Genomic DNA, 22,156 nt, shown 5'->3' with positions numbered 1-22,156 from the left:
TAGGTTTGCCACAAAGAGAATTTTTTTATGATGAAAAAGGCTAATGTGATGTTATGTTTGATATACTAAGGTAGTTTTTATTGGTCCAACTATGAAACATGCATTTTTATTTAAAACTTCTCCTCTATTTTCAAGTTCTTTTTAGAGGTGAGCTAGTGAATTTTTAGTGCTGACTGTTAACCAGCTTGCAAACTGAAAGTCCAGAAAGGCACTTATTATGCAGTGCTGCTGCTACCACCGCCAAATAAATCTACTACGGCTGATTCCTTCCCTTCCTGTTATATGTAAATATTGATCTGAAAAATCAGTGCATGCACCTGTATTGCATGCACTGAACATGTTGCTGCTGAGGCAGGTCTGTTTGTCTTGATTAGGAATTTCTTCCTTGTTTTTTTTTTTTTTTTTTTTAAGTTTCATTTGGAAATAATGAATTTTTTTTTAAAATCTTAAAATAAAAATAAAACATTTGAATCCAAAACCCCAAAGAAATTAATAATAAATCATTTCAGATCATTTTATAATCCAAGTTTAACTATAATGGCCTATGAGGGTTTGTTTAGACATTATGAAGCAGGCCCCAATATACGGGATTAGTGCAATCTTACATTCCATAAACTTACCATGTTGTCTGTTTCTTGAAAACTCTACCTCAGGAGATTGGTCACAAAGATTATCCTCTGAATTATATCCTGGAAAGAATATAAAATTTAGTAGGTAACATTAAGTTTAGGAAGGTCAGTCCCACAGATTTACCTCAAACAGACCATTACAGTATAAGTGGTAGAGCCTGTTGAGTGACTTTATAAAGGTTACATGGAGAAGTATCCATCTCTTTGGCCACCATTTTGAATCAATGGGCCCACAGTCAAGCTGAGTTGGAGGGAAAGACTAGTGCATTGTAATGCAACCTCCCACATGGTAGCTTTGCTAGTGTAAAGAAGTCCTATAACTAGGGCCCTACCAAATTCACAGTCCGTTTTGGTCAATTTGTCAGTCATAGGATTTCATTATTTCAGCTATTTCAATCTGAAATTTCATGGTGTTGTAACTGTGGGGATCCTGACCAAAAAAGGAGTGTGGGGGGAGTTTGTAAGATTATTGTTGGGGGGTTGCGCTTCTGCTACCCTTACTTCTGTGCTGCAGCTGGCAGTGGTGCTGCCTTCAGAGGCTGGGCAGCTGCAGAGCGGCGGCTGCTGTCCAGGACCCCAGTTCTGAAGGCAGCACGGCCACCAGCAGCAGTGCAGAAGTAAGGGTGGCATGGTATGATATTACTTCTGCGCTGCTGCTGGTGGGGCACTGCCTTCAGAGCTGGGCACCCGGCCAACAGTCGCCACTCTCTGGCTGTCCACCTCTGAAGGCAGCCCAGAATTTAAGGGTGGCAATATCATGACCTCCCCCCCCCTAAAATAACCTTGCAATCCCCCTGCAATTCTCTTTTGGGTCAGGACCCCCAGTTTGAGAAATACTGGTCTTCCCTGTGGAATCTGTATAGTATAGGGCAGGGGTCGACAACCTTTCAGAAGTGCTGTGCCGAGTCTTCATTTATTCACTCTAAGTTAAGGTTTCGCGTGCCAGTAATACATTTTAACATTTTTAGAAGGTCTCTTTCTCTAAGTCTATAATATATAACTAAACTATTGTTGTATGTAAAGTAAATAAAGTTTTCAAAATGTTTAAGAAGCTTCATTTAAAATTAAATTAAAATGCAGAGACCCCCGGACCGGTGGCCAGGACCCGGGCAGTGTGAGTGCCACTGAAAAATCAGCCCGCGTGCCGAAGGCGGCACGCGTGCCATAGGTTGCCTACCCCTGGTATAGGGTAAAAGCACACAAAAGACCAGATTTCATTGTCCGTAATGCGTTTTCCATGGCCGTGAATTTGGTAGGGCCCTACCTATAACTTATGAAGGGGATCCCTCTGTTACAGCTAGAGCCCTGCTTGGATACAAAAATGTGGATCCGTATCCAATCCTCACCCACCAGAATCAACGTGCATCCAACCCACGATCCGCTAGCCATCTTCTGTGTGTATCCGCATTTGCGCTCGCAGCAGCAAGCCGTCTTGCAAGGGCTAGTGATGGGGAGGGTGGGAGAGGGAGCGGAGATGAGCGAGCGGGGGGGTGGGGTCTTGCAGGGTGGAAGCAGCACAAGGACGGGGACTTGGGGTAAGGGGCAGGGCAGGGCAGGGCCGGGGTCTTGAGGAGAAGGGACGGTGAGGGGGCTGGAGGAAGGGGCATCGCATTGCATGCTGCTCCTGGGGGCTTCCAAGTGACGGCAGCAGCAGTCCATGTTGCATCACAGTGGGGAGAAGGGGTGAGGAGCTGGGGCCCTGCCTGCTCCAATCCCTGTGTCCAGGAGCAGGCCCTGCTGCCCAGGAGCCTGCAGGCCAGGAGCATGGCCAGTACTGTCAGGACGAGTCATGGTGGGGACGCTGGCGCTGCCTGAGGGACCTGAGCTGCTGGACAGGAAGCGGAGCCGCGAGCAGGTGCTGGAGAGCCCTGACTCTGGACTGCCACCCAATCCCAGCCACTGGCAGCTGGCCCCAAGCGCACTCCGCCCCTCGGGCTGGCCAATTTGGATACTGCAGGGCAGGTGCCGCCAGTGAGTAGAGCCCTGTGCGGTTGTATCCATATCCGATCCACTATCCACAAAAATGGTCCGTGGATATCTGCATCCGGGGATGCGGCTATCCACAGAATATGAAGAGGATATCCATGGATTTGCAGGCTCTAGTTATAGCATGTGCTGAGCTTCTGTAATTGCAGAAAGCCTATTATGTACCTTGCAGTATCTGTTATGATGGGGGAGGGTCACATTACAGTGAAGTGGGGGCTACAAGTCCTGGGAGTTGGACTAGCTGTAGATAGACTAAATACAAGTTTACACAACACACCTTTGGGTTTGCTTTGGTGCCTGGAAGTGGGAGTAGAGCTTGAAGTGGTCAAATGGATGGCTGAGGTAGAGAAAGTTCGGGAACCCAGCTCCATGCAGTGCTTAGTAGCAGAGTCTGCTGAATTTTCAACATTATCATTGCTGCCTCCACGTTGGGAAATTCGGTTTTGTTTTAGATCCATTAATGCTGAGTAGGGGAGAAAGAGGTAAATAAAGGAGGCAATAGAGGACAACACAATCAAACATGTATCTATCCACTTTCATAGAGACACAACAAGCAGGCACACACAAAAACGCACAACAGAGGCGCCAGTTTTGCAAGCTTTTCAAGAACCAGTTCACTCTTGGGGAAGAGATTTCTGTAACCAGTTTTGCAATCATATGTCTGCACACTAGGGAGCTTAGGAGTGACAAGGGCTAATTTAGTGTCAGTAGGAAGGTTGATTTTATACATGCAACACATATTGTGAAAGGAAGAGGATAGACATGGGAGCAAAGACGTGAAAGCAGAAAAAATAAGTGGGATATGAAATGCCTTAAGGTACATTTTATAAGCACTTGCTTCAGTAATAAAAGGGAATAAAGCTTTGATATATTGAAAGTCAAAGCCATATTCAAAACAAAGGTTCCTGATTTTAAAATCACCTAACAGGATTCATGCAAAGATATAATCTCTGTCCATACAGAATTCTGCTGTGGTAAGAGCTCAGACTCTCCAGAGGGTTTAAACTCTCCTCCTTCAATGCACTGATTTCTTAAACAGGATTTTTGGATAACAACAAATACTGCCTGCTAAAATATTAAACACACCTAGATGGACAGAAAGGCTTTTTTCCAGTGATGAGGTGAAATGTATTAAAACCCCCAAATTAACACAGCTGATACACATTTTAAGGCTCAAATAAAACAGAGCGAAATGTAAAGCCTTCATTTTAGAAAACAGCCTTGATGAGAAGCAAGATTCTGGTTTCCTAAATTTTTCTGAAGTGAGGTTAATTAATGGTAATTAGATACTGAAAACAAAGCAGAGCAAGGCGGTCAATATAAACAGCTGGCAGGGACAAAACAAAACCAGTTAGTTCAAAGGCACAGGGCAGCAACAAAAATGTATTAGCGAAGGTGGACTAGGGTACTATTGGGTTATGCTGTTTCTGAAAGTTTCTCTCTCAAAAAAAGTTTTGTATAGCAGAGGTAGTCTGTGTGTGCTACTACAGCATGGGGTCTGCACCATTTTCACTCTCTCCCACATTTTATACGTTTATAGCACAGCCATAAAAATTGTTATGGGCTAAAACTTGCCATGCAAGTCAATATTTCAAATTGCCTTTGAAAAATTAATTTAGTGCCTTTCAAAGATGCTGAATTAATAGCTCTGGAGACTCTCTATTAATCCAAAGAAAGGTAGTGACAGTGCAAACTTCTCTATGTTGTTATGCCAGTGTGCTCAGCTCTGATATGGAGGAATCACCTCTAGGAGAGAAAGGGGAGTTTGGCCTCTCTGCTGAGGATGACCACAAGGGCACCATCTGTGATATGGACACTTGTCCAACAGGAAGTGGATTGTGACCATGAGTTTGTTTCACAAGCTACCAAATAGCAATGACTATTAGATGGTAAGGCATTTGGGCAACTAAAAGAGATCAGATCACCTTTTCTGACATAAAAACATTCTCAAAAGCCAAATTCTCAGAGGCTCAGCTCTTACCTCCCAACTTATAAACCTTCTAAAAATAGCTGTTTAGAATGCAAATGTTGAGACATTTGGAGAGTAGCATTGCTAATGAGTGCCACTATATTTCCAGATTTAGACTGCCTGGAAGCACAGCGAAATTATAATAAGTTGGCCATCTTAAATTTAGCTGCACAGAGCACTGGAAAAATCTCCAAGATTTGAGCGTGCTTATATATTAGCTTCGTATTTTAGTAGTGATAATACATTGTAGGAAGCATAGCAAAAGCAATTTCCACATTTCAACTGGACATGATGCAAGTCTGTGATTGCAAGAAGACAATGAAGCGCACAGCAACTTCACTTACTTATAATGTGCACCACAGCCAGTATACATAAGCATACTGTATGTCATGAGGTCCCCTAAAAGTGTACTGCATTGAAGAAATGATCCATAGTGTGCAATAATGATTCATCTTCTACTGAAAAAATTAAGTCCACATTCACTAATCTGTGATTGTATTTAGTTTATTTTAAGGACATGCTGAGTGTTTGTAGCAAGGTGTGTGTTCATTTAAGCATGTGGGTTTTTTGTTTTAAACTTGAGAAATATATGAAAATAAAGACAAGGTGTTAGAAATCTCCCATTTCCGAGAAAGAAAGAGGTTCATTAGGAGAAGATGGGATGTCGGAAGAAGACCAGAACCGCAGACGATTAGTGAGAGACTGATGATTCGATGGAGACTTAGGAGACTTTTCTTTGTCCTTGCTTTTGCTTCTCAAAAAGGCAATCTTTTTGCGTTGAGTAGCTAAATTGTTATCACCCAGGTATTCCAAAAAGAAGAAGAAGAAAAATAGTGAACAAAAAATAAAAATATAACTAAAATGTCTTAAAACAGCTAAGTGACAACACAATTCAGTGAAACATGAAAAAGACTAAACCAACACTAAATAACGTTTAGGGAATCAGATTCATGATTAGTTAATACAGTACACATGAGCAACTTCTACCTAAAACTGCCAATAATGTCATCCGTGATATAAAATGTATAATAACATACTATATATACACATTTGATATAATTCATGTACATCGATACATTACTTAGTGGTACAGTATACAGATTACTTAGGGTTTTATACAGACGTCCACCACTGCAGGATCTGAGCACCTTCCTTGTAAAATCAGTAGTAACAGTGATTAGAGGACTTCATGGAGTCCCTGGCACTCTGAAGGGGCCTGACTCTACATTTCTTGCTCATCTCAAACTTTCCTTTAGGTCAGTGGGAGCTTTGAATGCACACAGATTGCATTTCACATTTTCTGGAATTACACAGTGCTAAGATACAGATGATTTTAAATATGCCTTTTCATTGTATATTGATCACAGACCATGCAGAATGGGGGGGGTGGGGGAGGAGAAGAGGAATGAAAACAATTAAAGACTTTTCTAAACTGTCATTTCTAATAATGGAGCTCTCCATTCTTCCCTCACACCCAGCATGAAACCATGAGTGTAAGATGTTGAGACCATTAAAGTTGTTCCTTGAAAAATATTCTTAGAGGACAAAAAGTTAAAGGGAGGCTGATCTGAGCGATCTCAGTAGCAGCAGTGAAAGCTGGAGGGTTTTTTTTTTGCAAAGTTAATAATTCATTAATTTTGTGGGGGTTTCCATTAAAATTCTGCATTATTGAGAACATCCGATTATTGTACAAAATAATTCTCCCACCTGCACACAAAACCAACACACTACACTACATATACATGCACAAAATTATATACCTTTTATATCACATTCTTGCAACATCACAGAAATCACTTGTTATAACTTTGCATTAGGAAACTCTTAAATCGACTACAAATGGAAACACTCCACTGTCTCCACAAATAATAGGCATTTATTAGAAATTAACATTATTTTACTCTTCTTGCATTTATTTTCTGAGAGTGCCCTCTGCTGGTGACAGACAATACCACACCAGTAACTTTAACAACAGAAAAGGCTAGTGAATTGCATAGTTTCACAGATGGACTTTATTTTCGTTTTGCAAGCTAACTTAATTTTGCCCATCATCTTATTAACTAACATGCCACATATGTAGGGAAATGTGAAGCTGAAAAACAAGTCACAGATAAGGAAAACTAATAAATATAAATACTGGTTTAATATTAAAAGGGTATAACACATGGTGACATAATATATTATATAAGAATCATGCCTATTAAACCTTCCCAACAAATAAAATGCCTAGTGTGTGACTTCTATTTCATTAACTACCTCTCTAAGGCCTGGTCTACACTAGGGTGGGGGGTCGAACTAAGGTACGCAACTTCAGCTACGCGAATAGCGTAGCTGAAGTCGAACTACCTTAGTTCGAACTTCTTACCTGTCCAGACGCCATGGGATTGAAGTCTGCAGCTCCCCTGTTGACTCCGCCACCGCCATTCACGGTGGTGGAGTTCCGGAGTCGACTGGAGCGCGTTCGGAGTTCGAACTATCGCATCTAGATTAGACGTGATAGTTCGAACTCCGAGAAGTCGAACGCTACCCGTCGACCCAGCAGATAAGTATAGACCTACCCTAAGTCAGACACATACCTTTGTTTGAAGCTCCATTGTGGCTCACTTTCTCTTCCATAGAGTTTGACCCCAGAGAGGTGTTATCCAGACTCTCCTGCTGATGCTTGAATATCTGAGAAGCAGATGGCGAAGATGCTGTCTCTGTGGATTCAGAGTGCCATGGAGGACTCTCCACCGATGATATCAATCGCTCCTTTGTAGCCTCTTTCTTTGGCTTGATCAGTTTGACTAAAGCTCTGGCTCCAATCCAGTGGTTTTTCCTGTTAGAGGCACATTTTGATAACGGAAGACCATAAAATACTTGAAATTTTTTTCCTTGAAATCTAGAACTGTGCCACAGCTTCCGCTCTCCTGCACTTTTAAATTATGCTGAAACTAAGGCATGGTGCAGGGTCCCCAGAGTGTGAGATGTGGAGTTCTTATCATTAAACACATGGTCGGGGAATGATTTCACAAAATGAAAGTGGCTGGTTCTCCTCCTTCAAGGTCAGCATCAGTCTAGGGAAATATTTCTCCAGAGCTAGTCCTATCGTTAGAAGCAAAACCATATATGTGGACCCACATGAAACATTTTAAAAAGGTGGGAGGTCTTGCTACATGAACAGCCTGAAAAGTTGTGAAATCAAGACTTCTAACCATTAGTATGGATTCTCCCGTGCACTGGATGTGTCAGACATTTATGTTGGGGTTCACATGGCTTTGTTGTTTATATGATTTTTTTAAAGGCCTATTCCTCTTTTTGGACTGCTTATCCCCCACTGAAAGAGCAGCTCTGGGAGCAGCGCTGCTGCTTAATCATTGTCTGGGTCACATTTTCTGTGATTCCAATTCAGTGTCAACAGGAAGATGCAGTTCCAAAGACAGACAGAGGTGGCTTTGTTGATTAAACCATCCCACTAGTTTGACAGCCCATATTAGTGGCCATTCATTGCCTAGCTGCTCCTCAGATCTGACACCCCAGCTCGAATTTGAGCACAGGATTTGAAACAAAAGCTGACAGATTATATTGTGAGGCTTTCACAAACAGATTAAACGACCCCAACCTGATCAGCAATTCAGCATCCTTTGGATACCAGGATCTTATATGGCCCTCATCACTGTAATACCTCTGCCTCTCCCGTTACTAAAATACGATAATTTCTCTTTCTCTCTCCTCTTACCAGGAAGCAGGCTTAGGGATTGGTCTTTTAAATAGAAGAATCTGAGATTTTACTTAATAAACAGTAACTCAGGGCCTGATTCAGGAAAGCATTAAAGCACCAATGGAGGCACTGTTCTGTTCCTGCCCCTCCCCGGCTCCCTCACTGTGATGAGTTCTGCTGCTTGAAACTTACTCCTGGAAGAGGAAGAAGAAGGTATTCCTCAGGGCAAAATGGCTCCCTGTAGAAGCTTATATTGACTCAGATCCCGATATGAAGTTACTGGGACTCCGCATGTGCACAGGGGTCTATGTTAGCACATGCTAAAGCAGGATTGCCGCTTGAGTCAGTTAACTTTTGTGTGGCTGTTCAATGGGAGAGTGTGGGGGACAACAAACAGGCTCCTATCAAGGAGAATCCCAATTAAAGCAAGAGGCTTCTGGGGTGAGAGGAGGAGAGCGTAGTGATGACCAGACACACCAGTTGCCCTCTTTGTCACATCTCCTGACAGGGAGTCACAGGGTTTCGGTCCTCTCCGGCTATGAAGAGCCCCTTTTGTTCTCAATTCTGTATTGCAATAGTGGCACTGAAATGGAAGGGAACTTACTTTTTTGGAGCAGGATCATAAAACTTGTACTGATCCATTATCTTCTCTTCCAGTTTTTCTTTGTGTCTCCTTAATGTATTTAATTTATCACTGTGAAAATAAAAAAATAAAAAAGGTAGATCTTGAAGGATTTGCTTGGATTTCACAACGGTTACAAAATGGAAGAGCAAGGCCAACAATCACCAGGAGAAGAAAGAGGTCATCCTACAGGTTAGATTTCTACAGATCAAAAAGCCTTCTTATCCAGTGCATTCAAGCAGCAGCAGTAATTTAACCCTAGCGATCTTATTCATTAACAATCTGGGAAAACAAAATGCAAACACACCTTAACCTTACTTACAGTTGTCATAGACAGAAGGCTCACCAGTTATGGTCTCAATAAAGAGAAGATAGGAAGTAGGAAACCAAAATACCTTGTATTTTGAACAATGCCAATGTTTCCAGAGAGTCATGCTACAATGCTAAATTATTTCTCCCAGTTCTTTTAGCTACCATTTAACTGACATGCTAGCAAATCTACAGGCACAATTTTTCTTTTCAGAAGCGGGGCTGGCTTGTCTCTGCCATATGTTCATCCAGGTGTTTCATTTACAAACACAGTTTCAATAATTTTTCCTGGTACTGAAGTAAAACTCAATCAGTTATTCCCAAGATCACTCCTAGCTCCTGGGTCTGTAAATCCAAGGATCTACCCTAGATAGGAACAAGCATGTATTTTGTTCATCCTCACTGTAGTACAGGGAGAGCCCACATATCCCTGTGAAGATTAGATTGTCTGTAGATGTAAAAAAGAAGGAAACAGTGCCATACTTCAGTGAATCAGTCTATTTAAAAAGGAGATTGTGAAAGTGGATGAAGAACTTGGACTCTTAGAGACTCTGTGTCCTTTAAAAGAATATTGTGTTGAATATTTATGGTAACGAAAATCACTAAAATGATCTTAAATATTGGCGGCATCCCATGTTTAGTGCCTGGAACACCTGCTATCTGCCACTCCTCCAGTATTGTACTTATTTTAATGAGAGGCTACAGGTTTTTGTTAGCAGGTCAGCCGCTTCATTCTTAAGTTCCTTCAGAGCTCTTGGATGCTGCTCTTTTATCGTCTGGTTTCAGCACCTCCTGTTTTCTCCCCTCAACATCTCACAGTGCCTCATCTTTATTACTTGAAAAGAGTTGGTCTAGGGCAGGGGTAGTCAATTATTTTTTGTCAAAGTCCAAATTTCTCAGACAAGGTATAGTCAAGGTCCGTACTCCACAGAAACATTTTTCACACCGTAATAACAATAATATGTAAATAAAAAGATTTTACTGTCCATTCAAAAGCATTTGCTCATCCAGAGTTGGCCTGCAGCCCAACTATTGACTATCCCTGGTCTAGGGTAGGTATTGCCTCAGAATCCTCTGTGGTGGAGGCATGGAAAGATATAGCTTCTCTGCAAAGTCTTTATTCTCCTTAAATGGTCCTTTACTTAGCTGGGGAATCCAGTGGGCCCACCAGTTCTTTTGGTCTTTCTGCTTCTGATATGTAACATTTTCCATTTTCTACACTCACCATTTCTTTTCTTGCCTACCAGATTACTTCTAGTTGTCAAAAGTCAATATTTCTAGTCTCTTACATGTATTGCTTCTGCTCTTCATGGTACTGTTCCTTGTTCTCCATGTTTTGCTCCAGTAGCATTTGGTTCTGCTGACTCAGCATCTGGATCTGGCTCAGGAGATGATGGTTCTCTTCTTCCAGATTTCCCTTTAGACGGGTAAGCAGCTAGTCAACAGAATAAGAGGTGAATTTTCCTTTTGCACTTGACTTCACTCTGAATGCAATATAATACACTAGCACGAGTACAGAATTACCTGGGTACAGAGTCAGAGATTTTTAAGGCCAGAAAGGCCCATTATAATCACTTAATTTGACCTGCATAACACAGGGCAAAGAATTTCCTTTAGTGATTCCTGAACTGATCCCGTATCTTGTGGTAATTTGTCCTCACAAGTCCTCTTTGGAGTAGGGGAGTGGTGTATCCCCATTTTATAGATGGGGATACGAAGCACAGAGATTAAGTGGCATGGCCAAGGTCACACAGGGACTGTATACCACAGCCGGAACTGAACCCAGTGTCCCAAATCTCAGTTCAGTGCCTTACCTACAAGATCACCCTGCTTCCCAATATCCTGTAGTTCCCTCTCTCCAGCTGTGTCTTGCTAATATTGCCCTACTGCTACCCAAAAGTCCAGCACCGCAGTGTGCTGAGTATCTCTTGAGCATCACTGGACACCCTCAACTCTCACTTAAGCAAGGGGAGCTGAGGGTGCTCAGTACTTTGTAGGACTGTGCCCTAAAAAGGTGTGTAGGAAATTCAACTCAACAGAAGTGGATCTTTAGCCAGTAGGTTTAGAACTCATTCAAAGTTCTAACACTTAACCGAAGGTGATTTTCTTCTGTTGCTTAGAGCTCAAGATCAACAATTTCCAAAGGACCGGGGCACAGACGCCCTTTTAACATAGAGGGAGATGGCCCCTTTGGAAAGGCTGGGAAAATGTCCTGCTGCTAGATGCTCACCTCACAGTGGCTATCAAGCTTGGTCAGGGAGATATCCATGGACTGGTGCTGCTCCTTCAGTTCATCATAACGAGCCTGCCAGCGGTTCAGCTCCAGCTGAGAATTATTCAATGAGGTTTTCAGCTCCTTAGTGTGTGCATGCAGCCCCTCATACTCTGCCTTTAGCTGGCTATGCAAGAAATTTACCCTGAAAATGAAGAAACCAGGAAGCTTACAAATAATAATCAACAACTGAAAGCCACAATACCAGTATGCTGAGCCATGGTTGTCAAATCTAAACAGAATCTGTCAAGGCCAATTTTTAAATGTATGTTTACTTATATGTATGTATCTTACATGTTTGCTACAGCACTGACAGTGTTACAAAATGTTCCATCTCTACAAAATAATTGAAAGGAAAAGAATACAGAGCATAATGCTCACCACCCTTCTTTGGTACTTAACCATTTAGGACAGGACAAGTTTCCACGATAAAAATACACCTAAAAGCATTCTGATGTAAAAACAGCCCCACTGGGCACAGGAAAAAACTATCTACTGGAATTTATTTTCTTGATGCATGAAATGTAAGTGTTATTGTGCACTGTATGTCATAGACATTGCAATACTTCAGTAAATTAGACAACTTCTTGGTTTTTTTTTAAGTCAGTAGTAATGCTAAAAATATCTACTATTCCTGGATGCCAAAAATGAATTCTGACTCTGTTGACAAATAAAGCAAACAAACCTACTTCTCCCCAAACCCTCTGCAATTTTGGGACACTGTTCCCAAGCCCTGTCCACATAGGAAAATGACCCATGGTTGAAAAGAGCAAGCTCAGAGAACCCTGGCTTGCACAGCAGTAGTGCAATAAGCTGCATTCCATGAGAACAGCATAAGAGTATATCGTCAGCAAACTCAAAGAACGTTTGATTTTTAAACATGGTTCAAATTATGATGTAGACATAAAGCCTCAGGTCTTGCTTACACCAAGCTACTTTTTAAAATTTCCTCATGAACCTGCCTGAACAGTGCAGGTTCACTGGTTGTAGCAACAACTGTAGTGCTACCAGCCTGAAACATTGTCTAAACCTGCTCAGTGGGTTCCAGCATGGTTTAAAATGTGCCCAGTGAGTATACAAACCACTGATTCCACTTTTAAACCACGTTTAGTTCTTGTACTTAAACCTTGACAGTGTTGCTAGTCTGGACAGGTTATTACAACTTAAAATAAGGAACATCAGGGCTTTAACTCCTGGCACCAGAGCACATCTTGAACATCAGAAATAATATAGTTACAAATGTAAGGGAGACAGTATTGGGTATTTGGGTAGCAATTTCAGCTGACACTGAATACAAAGCACCCTCTAGTGATTCCTCAACAATTGGAAGGCATGTTCCTCCTGTTCCCCACCATGAGGCAAATTCCACATTGATTTATGCCCCATGCAATCCCATGGATTTTCATGAGATTGCAACGGCCAGAAGTCAGCACAGAATTTGGTCAGTAGACCCTTTATAAAACAGATACACATGCAAACAAAAACCATAGCCCCAGCCTATCTGGAATGAGTCCAAGTCACAGCAACAGACTACATCTGAATCACTGACTAACGGCCCATTTACAATTATTAGAAAGCTGATTATCTACCAGCGATTAAGCAAACATGAGCAGATTAGCAAAACAGAGCTATTAGGGAACAGAAATTCTGTTATGACTAGACACACTGATGAAGGCTTCCAGGAACCTTATGTTAGCACAACAGCGGATTAGAGCAAGTCTATATTGCATAGGATTGAATTTTTACTAATATATGCAAAACACAGTTCCAAGCAGCCATACCTGTCCAGTTCTTCTCTCATCTTTTGATTTTCTCCAGTGGTTATTGTATTTGTTCTCCTTTCTTGCTGCAGAACCTCTCTCTCAGTTTTTAGAACAATTTCCAATTCTTCCAATTCTGCCTTGTGTTTTACTAAACTGTTGTACCTAAAAGAGACGAATAAGCATCTTCTGGGCTTTGCCTACAAAATTTTATTCCTTTAGCTCAAGATTTTTCAGTAGATAAAAATGCATCATCAGAAAACAAGACTTCTTCAATATATATATTTTTAGTTGAGTTCAAAAGAAATCTATAGTGAGTGAGTGAATGCAGGCTAGTCTATAAGCCTACAGGGAGGCTGCACAATTATATTTTTGACTGAATTGAAATGCAAGTTGTAAGAACTGTGATCACTCTGTACATCCTAATCAACTGGTACAAAGCAAGGATTTCTCTGGGGTGAAGGAAACCTAAAGGGAGGGTTCCCAGACAGTGCTGCACCATTTACTCCAACACACCATTCAGAATCAATTACTAGGGGCAGGTCCCAAAGCATCTGTGCAGAGCATAAAGAGGCAGCCAAAAACAAGAAAGGAGTGAAATTAACTACTTATATCAACCCTCAAACATTAGATATAGGAGGCAGACAATGTGATCATGACACGTGAGTGCCAATGGAGTGTTGTAGCCTTTTGTAGTGGTTGCTCAAATGGTTCTGCTCGTTTGCTAATGAGAAATCTCAGAGGGTAGCACAGGGGTTTATTTGCCCTGAAGCCTCCACTCTGCTGCATTCTATTTCACCTCCTGATTTGTTCATCAAGGGTGTCGAGGAAGGGAGTGAGAAAGCACAGTGGTGTCTCCTCTGTGCTGAGGATACCTAGCTTTATAGTGACATCTCTCCTGACCCTACTGGCACGGTGGAACAATTTCCCTAATGTCTAAAGGAGACAGGCATGGATGAGGGGGTTGAGTGCCCCTTCCAAGCCATGGCTGCCCATTTCTCAGATAACACTAGCCCCATACTGCCACCCTAACATAAGGCAGGCTGTGGCCACTTTGCACTGTAGTAAGTTGTTCTCAGGTGGATTTTCTGCAACTGGGGTCCTCTGTCAAGGTTTACGTTTGCATAAACTGGGGTAGACTATATAGGAATCTGTCTCAGTGAAGTGGAAATGACCAGTGTCTTGACTTAGCACAGCTTTGTGTGACAATGGTGTGAAACCATTGCTGGAGGTGGGACAGCAGATTTTCACTCCCATAGCATGCTCTTGCTGGGGCAGGTATATCTGTTGTGATTCATGGAAGAACGCTGTTATAAGAAGTGTCAAAACAGCAGCCAAACAGAGGATAGAGAAGTACATTAAAAAGGTACAGTGAACAGACAGACTTCTACTGCATTCATCCAACCAGGCACTGGCAATTCTCATTTCAAGAGAGGTGAAAGCAGACCAAGGATAGTTACTTTGCAGCCACAGTAAACAGTAAAAACAAAACAAAAGAAAGAGAGCAGCACCAAATGTATTGAGCCTTGCCAAGTTATTTCTCTTTCAGGCTACCATCTCTCTCCCTCAGGGGTCACATTACAACCTGTTCCAAATTCCAGCCCAGTGAGCTGCCTCACAGAGGAGTACCTATCTGCCAGACAAAAAGCTGCTCTTTACTATTCATCACCGGGGGCAGTAATGGAGTTGAATTAACCTTGTTTATTTCTCTCATTCAGCTGCAGGACATTTTAAATACTGAGCGTTCAGCGTCCACATGGTGAATGGAAGATCCTGAATGTGGAGGATAGTTTCTCATGTAAACCTGAGGTATTAGGGGTTAGATTAGATGACCATTGCAGTCTCTTCTAATCCTATGATTCTATAATTATTTTCTCTTCTGTGAAAACATTTATGGATTTTTTAAAAAAAAATTTTTTTTTACAACCCCCATCCTTTGCCTTTGGATCTTGGCTCTAGTTGAGACTTTTATGTCCAGCTTCAAGAATTATTTTCGAAAGACAGCCCATGTCAATCCCAGAGTTTGACCAAACCAGCTCTACGTCAATATCCTGACAGAGGTCATCAAGGCCTTGTCTGTATGGAGCCTTTCAGAAACTCTCTTATCACTGCTCTCGTGTTTCTGCAGCTTGACTGGCACTAGTATAGATTTGCTACCAGCAGCTTTACACCAGGTGTACAACTCTGAGCAGGGTTAGATAATCTAGAGGTAAATCAGTCTATGGCCAGTCTTCACTAGTATCCCCACCATTGGTATAGCACTGGTGCCAGTCCAATGGTGGGAAGATTTCACTCTAGGCACAGACCAAGTGCATCTCAGTACTGATTCAGTCTACACTGATCAAGGACTTGAATGGCCATATTCCTCTACACTCCTGTTCTGATAATATTACTTGGCTTCCACTTGCTGCTGCTGTGTTTGTACCGATACTATGAGTGGATATTTGTGACTGAGAACATTTTAAAAATGCACAGCCATGATGAGAAACATACGCAGAAGCAGCCCACAAGCAGGACTGCTAACCAGCCTTGGTAAGTTAATAATGCAAGTCCCTGCAGCATGTAACCCTGCCTGGCAGGACCTACCTTCTCCAGCGAGAAGAGAAGAGTTATTTCAATATCTGTGATGGATTACAGGTTTCTACACAGCAAGACATACAGAACTGTGTAATCTCTAGCAGTGGTGGCTAGTTATTATGATTCCTTAGTATTAAGTAGTATCCAAAGTACTCCAAAAATGCAGAAGATGGATCCAGTTCCTCTCAGCACAAGCCAGCCAAACACGCGACAGCATAAAGAAAATGTTTTTAATAGACGCCCTGTAACATGTCAACTACTCCTTTCCCTAAGTCAAACCCACAGCTTCTGTGTATGGCTAAGCTTTGGCAGACTATTTCACTGAACTTAGATACAACCTATGTGGTGGGACTAGGATCTATATTCATGATCATCATCTGAGAAAAAACCTACTGCCTGGTAGCCTGGAACAAAAAAAAACCTTGTTCAGACACATTATAGAGTAGACAGTTACTTCATGCCTACTGGTCATGCTGAGGAGCACTTACAAATTTTGGGTGCACTTCCTGGGTGGTGCATCCTAGTTGAAGGTGAAAGTGAGAAATTTCCTGTCATCAGTTAAATACCTCCTGAGTAGCAGAAGAAAACAGATGACTTCGCTTCCTGCTTTTTTGCTAACTTCCTCCCTAGACTGCTCTCAGCCAGTTGTGCTCCATGTTGCACACAGATTTAAAAAAAAATGTAACAGGTATATTTTTTTCTGACAGCTGAACAAAGATACAGGCTGGCCTTACACAAATCACCTTGACTAATATCTTCCTAACTTGACCTGAGATGAGATGAGATTATGGAGAAGCGCATCCTACTCTTAAAACTGCCTAAATCAATCTGTTCTGAGTACACAAAAGGTCACCATCTGTTTCCACGCTAGCATTTTTCACTGGTAGTTACATCCCAGCAATAGTTGGGGCAAGAGAGTTTGAAACGTTATCACCGGCATAGGCAATGATGATCAGAGTGCTTATCAGTGACAACAACGTATTTTTCAGCAAACCACTGACTCCTCAGGCTGCAACCGTTTAAATATTGATACTCATCAAGAAAACATGGAAGTCAGCAAATTGTCTGCACATGGCAGTGTGATAAGCTAAGGCAAGGCTCACATCGGTGGAAACCATTAATCAGTCTGTGAAAGACACAGCAAGCAGGGATGGTGCCTGTGTAATCACTTATAGCTCATTTAGCTGACAGTCAGGCAGCTGTCCTGTCATACAGCTCTAATGAATATTTTCATCACAGCACATTTATTTCTGTACCCTATCAAATCCTGCTGCACGTTGTATGGCCAGATCCTTCAAGTTTAGGACAGAAAAGTTTCTATTAATCCACCTCCTAGGACACTGTCAACTTAATCTGAGCCTCAAGTTCACCTTTTATATAAAAATTAAATGTGAATACAGATATGTTGGGAAAAATAATCAAAACATTACAATTAAAATTCTTTGGTTTTTTTTCTTTAGAGCAGGGAGTGGGAAAAACACACTCTCGAGCATTAGACCACGATCACCAGAAAGTGAAAACGACTCACAACTAAAAGTGAAACAGATCAGTCTAATTTCATTGTGCAAACTGAAGCACCTAAATGGCACAGATGGTGAAAAGTAGAAGGAAAACAAAATATATAAAAAACATAATTTACATCTATCCCAACAGGGCCTCTGAGGGTATGTCTACACAGCAAAGAAAAACCTGTGGCTGGCCCATGCCAGCTGACTCGGGCTCCCTGGTCGTGGGGCTGTTTCATTGCTGTGTACACATCTGGGCTAGAGATGGGGTACAGGCTCTAGGATCCTGTGGGGTGGGAGGATCTCAGAGCCCAGGCTCCAGCTCAAGCCTGAGTTTCTACTCTGCAATTCAACAGTCCCACAGCATGAGTTCTGTGACCTCCTGACAGGGGCCAGCCACAGGAGTTTAACTGCAGGGCAGACATAGCCTCTAGGACAGTGGTTTTCAACCTATTTTCATATGTGGACCCCTAAAAAATTTCGAATGGAGATGTGGATTCTTTTGGAAATATTAGGTATTAGTCTGCAGACCCCTAGGGGTCTGCGGACCACAGGTTGAAAACCACTGCACTAAGACAACCTCTTTTGTCACAATAATCCATATCTTTCCTCCATACAATTCTCAGTGATTCATATTGTTTCACAGTTCTCAAGAAATGCATCATTCTCACTTTGCTAGTTAATTAGCTGATTTAAAGGTTTTACCCTGTGACTCTACCACCACAAAACAGGATCAGGGAAATCTTTGAAGGGTCTACATTTTAAAGACATTAAGGGCAAAATTTTCAAAAGTGCCTAAATGATCAAGGATCCTAAGTCCTATTTTCACAAGTGCTTAGACACTTAGGATCCTACATTTCATTGAAAGGCATCTGCTTGGTAATTCCCAAATTCACCCTCTTGTAACACCTATTCCTTTGCAGGCGATTATGTTTCCAATCTTAACCCCTTGATGAAAGTAAGAATAGGAAGAAAGGCCTCCAGAAGCAATGAATTACTCTAATGAAATGCTAGTTATGTCTACTCTCAGAGAACAAAAAGGAAAATAGAAATCTGCAACATGAGTACTTAGCACACACTAGCCATGCAATTCCCTTGGGTATTGCTGAACTGTAATTCCATTATTAGTGACTATTCAGCACATTGTAATGCATTTTAAAAATTCATACCTTTCCCCAAGAGCTTTGTGCTCCAGTTCCAGATTTTTGTGCAATGTTTTCAGGCAGCTGTGCTGCTTTATTAGCATTTCATATTCTGTGGACTGTCGCTCATGCAGTGAGGCAAAGTGTTCGTGGTCCTGCAGCAGTGACTCGTATTCAGCTTTTAGCTGATCTTTCTGTTTCAGTAGATTTTCATTCTCATTTTCCTTAGCTGTCTGCTGGTTTTGGAGTAAAGCATTCTGGGCCATCAGTGAAGTGCTCTGGGAGCTCAGGGTTGAATTTTCTACCTAAAGTTTCTCAAATAAAAAGTAATTATATTTATATACAAATGCTGGTACACACCAAGGACATGCTATGCAGTATACACTCAGACGTAGGTAAACATACACAAAAGATGCTTATATAGTTACTGGGAACATGAAGAAATTTGGAAAGGACACTTGAGCAACCTTTTAGTATTACTGGTAATGTACAGGACATGAAGTCATGGCATACGTGAGATCAATGTTTGTCCTGTAGCAAGACAATCTCAAAGCTGGTACAGCAATATTAAGACTAGATTTGTGACAGGTAAGTAACCTGCAACATTTGGGTCCCATCTATAACTCTGACAAGAGTGTACAAGAACTGAAATTGCTCCATGTTTATATACAACTGAATGGAAGCTTGTTAATTTCATCTAACGCAAGTGGGGGTGAAATTTACCACTGTGCAGGGGGCCAGTGTGAAATCTATATTTCAAGTCAGATCACTTTTGGTACTTACCTGGTGCATTGGGTTTGTGGTGACCACATGGTCATGAGTACGCTTAAGTGAATCTAAAGTGGTGTAAAGTGCATGTTGAAAAGGTGAAGAAAGTAAAGTTGAAGTAGTGGGCAGAGTAGGGCTAGTTAAAAAAGTTTCCATTGCAACTGCTTTGATAGAAAATTGGGTTTTCAATTAAATGAAATTGTTCTCCAAAAGTTTCTGCTTTTCATGGAAAATACTTATTTTTCATCAAGAAATCAAATGACTGAAAACTGAAATACGCTGATTTGCATATGCCACCTCATTCTCACTTCCCTGGGGAAAGTTCTTTCTGGGACACAATAGGAAAAGAAAAAAAGAACTAAGATGAAGAAGGAACATATGATAGGCTAGCTGCAACAGTAAATCTGGATAACGACCGTATATACTCGTTCATTAGCCTGTTCGTTTATAAGCTGACCCCCAAAAATGGATAGGTAAAAACAGCAAAAACTGTATGACCCTTTCATAAGCTGACCCTATATTTCAGGGGTTGGAAAACTTTGGCTCCCTGCCTGTCAGGGTAAGCCGCTGGCGGGTTGGGACATTTTGTTTACTTGGAGCATCTGCAGGCGTGGAGCCCCTCAGCTCCCTGTGGCCGCGGTTCGCTGTTCCCAGCCAATGGGAACTGCGGGAAGTTCCCATTGGCTGGGAATGTTGAACTGCGGCCACAGGGAGCTGAGGAGCCTGCAGATGCTCCAGGTAAACAAAACTACAATGTATTAGAATCAGGGATCGGCAACCTTTGGCACACGGCTCGCCAGGGTAAGCACCCTGGTGGGCTGGGCCGATTTGTTTACTTGCCACATCCGCAGGTTCAGCCGATCGCGGCTCCCACTGGCCGCGGTTTGCCGCTTCAGGCCAATGGGGGCGGCAGGAAGCGGTGCAGGCCGAGGGATGTGCTGGCCGCCACTTCCTGCCGCCCCCATTGGCCTGGAGTGGCGAACCACGGCCAGTGTGAGCTGCAATCGGCCGAACCTGCGGACGCGGCAGGTAAACAAACTGGCCCGTCCCATCAGGCGTCCCATTACCCTGGTCCCATTACCATTACAGGGATCGCATACCAAAGGTTGCCGATCCCTGTATTAGATATTCAATGATTCCATAGAGTTTAAAATCATCAAATTTTGGTGTAGATCCATTTATAAGCAAACCCTCGCTCTTTGATGCGTCATTTTTTTTACCAAAAATATTCAGCTTATGAACAAGTATATACGGTAATTACTTCTTCCCAAGTACTATAAATAGCAATTTCTTAATAATGATGAGCCAAGGCTGAAATTTTGGATCCAAACCCTTTTTAATTTGAAGGAAATTCAGATCTGAATCTGAATTCCCTTGCTTCAACACCATCTGATTATTGTCAACACTGAAATCTTCCTTCTCAGCTTCCATCCTCTCTACACAACTAAAATCAAATCCAAAGTTTCCTGAGACATTGGCATTTGGTTCTTCTGACCTGGAGCTTGGCTGTTTGGGTCTGCAGAGCAGTGTTATGCTCCTGAAGGAAGCCATTTTGCTTCTGTAGTGTTAGGATCTGATTGTTGAAAGAGACATTCTGCATTTCCAAATGCTTCAGCTGTTCTTTCAGCAGCTGCTTCTCAGCATGGAGGGCTGCATTCTAACAGAGAAATAGAATGGAAGTGTGGGGGGAGAAAAAAATTAAACAGCTGTTCTGATTATTTAGAGCCCTATCAAAGGTGAGAACAAACTTCTGATACCCCTTAAGCCATGAAGTTTTAGTAGCAAATACTTCACAGCATTAAATCAAAGGTCGGATAGATGTTATGGTGCAAGAGTCACCCCTGGACAGAGGCCAGCACAAGACCCATGTGTCATGCAAGTCCCACATAGCCCCTAAGGTGAGGGCTTAAGTGGTGCATAGGCGTGGTGCATAGGCCTGGTGTTGGTTCACTGCACATGGGTAAATTTCCCCTGCAATGATAAAATTATTCCATGCTGTAGTACTTGTATGCTCCATTACCATAGTATCTGAGCTCCTGACAATCTTTAATGTATTTATCCTCATAACATCCCTGTGAGGCTATCAGCCCCATTTCACAGATGGGGAACTGAGGCACGGACTTCCCAAAGGTCCCCCAGAAGCCTGTGGTGGAGCAGGGAATCAAATCCCCGAGTCCCAGGCTAGCACGCTGACCATTGTACCATTAATCCTCTCTGAATACACAGAACTCGGGGTTGCTTCCTACTTTAAAAAAATGACACAAACATCCCCAAATGCCTTATACCCGCATCGTGAAGGAGAAGACTTACATTCCTTTCCAGCTCTATAGCCCTGTCTTTCACTTTCAACAGCTCCATTGTTGTTTCTCGGTGTCCCGTTTCCCATTTCTCTTTCATCTGGTGGTTGGAAATGAGTTTTTCTGCAGGAGATTTTATTGAGTTCTTCACACATAGCCCATCTTCTTGACTTTGCTTAAGAACTTCAAAGTCCTTCTTTATCTGTGAAGTAGACAAGAAATATGCTTGTAAAACTGGCTTTTTGGAAAGTAATTGCAGCACACTCAAATAAATAAAACATTAATAATAATAATTAGGTCTTATGCAGAATTTTTTCTCATGATTTCAAGATACTTTATAAAAGATGGGGGGGGGAGTATCATTATTCACATTTTATGGATAGGGAAAGTGAGACACAGAGGTGAAATTATAAATCAGGAAAAGAATGCACATCCCTCACTCCAAGTCAGGTGCCCTCTCCACTTGAACTCCCTGCCTCCTAATAAATAAAAATAATCTAAAGGAGATACCTGGTGTGGGGATTTTTAAAAGCATTCAACATTGGCAGAACTCTGCTCTCATTGAAGATTATTATTTTTACTTGTATTACTATAGCACCTAAGAGCCCTAGTCATGACCA

General features: G+C 42.0%; 1 protein-coding gene across 4 annotated transcripts in view; it reads right to left on the bottom strand.

Annotated features, from left to right (window-relative positions):
* CCDC88C (coiled-coil domain containing 88C) overlaps positions 1-22,156 on the bottom strand; it is a 128,217-nt gene that overhangs the window by 7,568 nt on the left and 98,493 nt on the right. For 3 of the 4 annotated variants that reach the window (XM_039534929.1, XM_039534930.1, XM_039534931.1), the window contains 10 exons: positions 21,550-21,738; positions 20,735-20,896; positions 18,499-18,776; positions 13,269-13,412; positions 11,446-11,632; positions 10,505-10,650; positions 8,889-8,978; positions 7,161-7,402; positions 2,893-3,078; positions 621-689 (listed from right to left, as the gene is read on the bottom strand). In XM_039534929.1, the coding sequence (XP_039390863.1) occupies positions 621-689; positions 2,893-3,078; positions 7,161-7,402; positions 8,889-8,978; positions 10,505-10,650; positions 11,446-11,632; positions 13,269-13,412; positions 18,499-18,776; positions 20,735-20,896; positions 21,550-21,738 (1,693 nt within the window). Of the gene's footprint in view, positions 1-620; positions 690-2,892; positions 3,079-4,934; positions 5,370-7,160; positions 7,403-8,888; positions 8,979-10,504; positions 10,651-11,445; positions 11,633-13,268; positions 13,413-18,498; positions 18,777-20,734; positions 20,897-21,549; positions 21,739-22,156 lie in introns of those variants that run through there. The other variant, XM_039534932.1, reaches the window with a different exon arrangement.

This window comes from Mauremys reevesii, linkage group 4, assembly GCF_016161935.1.
Source record: "Mauremys reevesii isolate NIE-2019 linkage group 4, ASM1616193v1, whole genome shotgun sequence".
In the NCBI taxonomy this organism is placed as follows: domain Eukaryota; kingdom Metazoa; phylum Chordata; order Testudines; family Geoemydidae; genus Mauremys; species Mauremys reevesii.
This window is presented reverse-complemented; position numbering and strand designations above follow the sequence as displayed.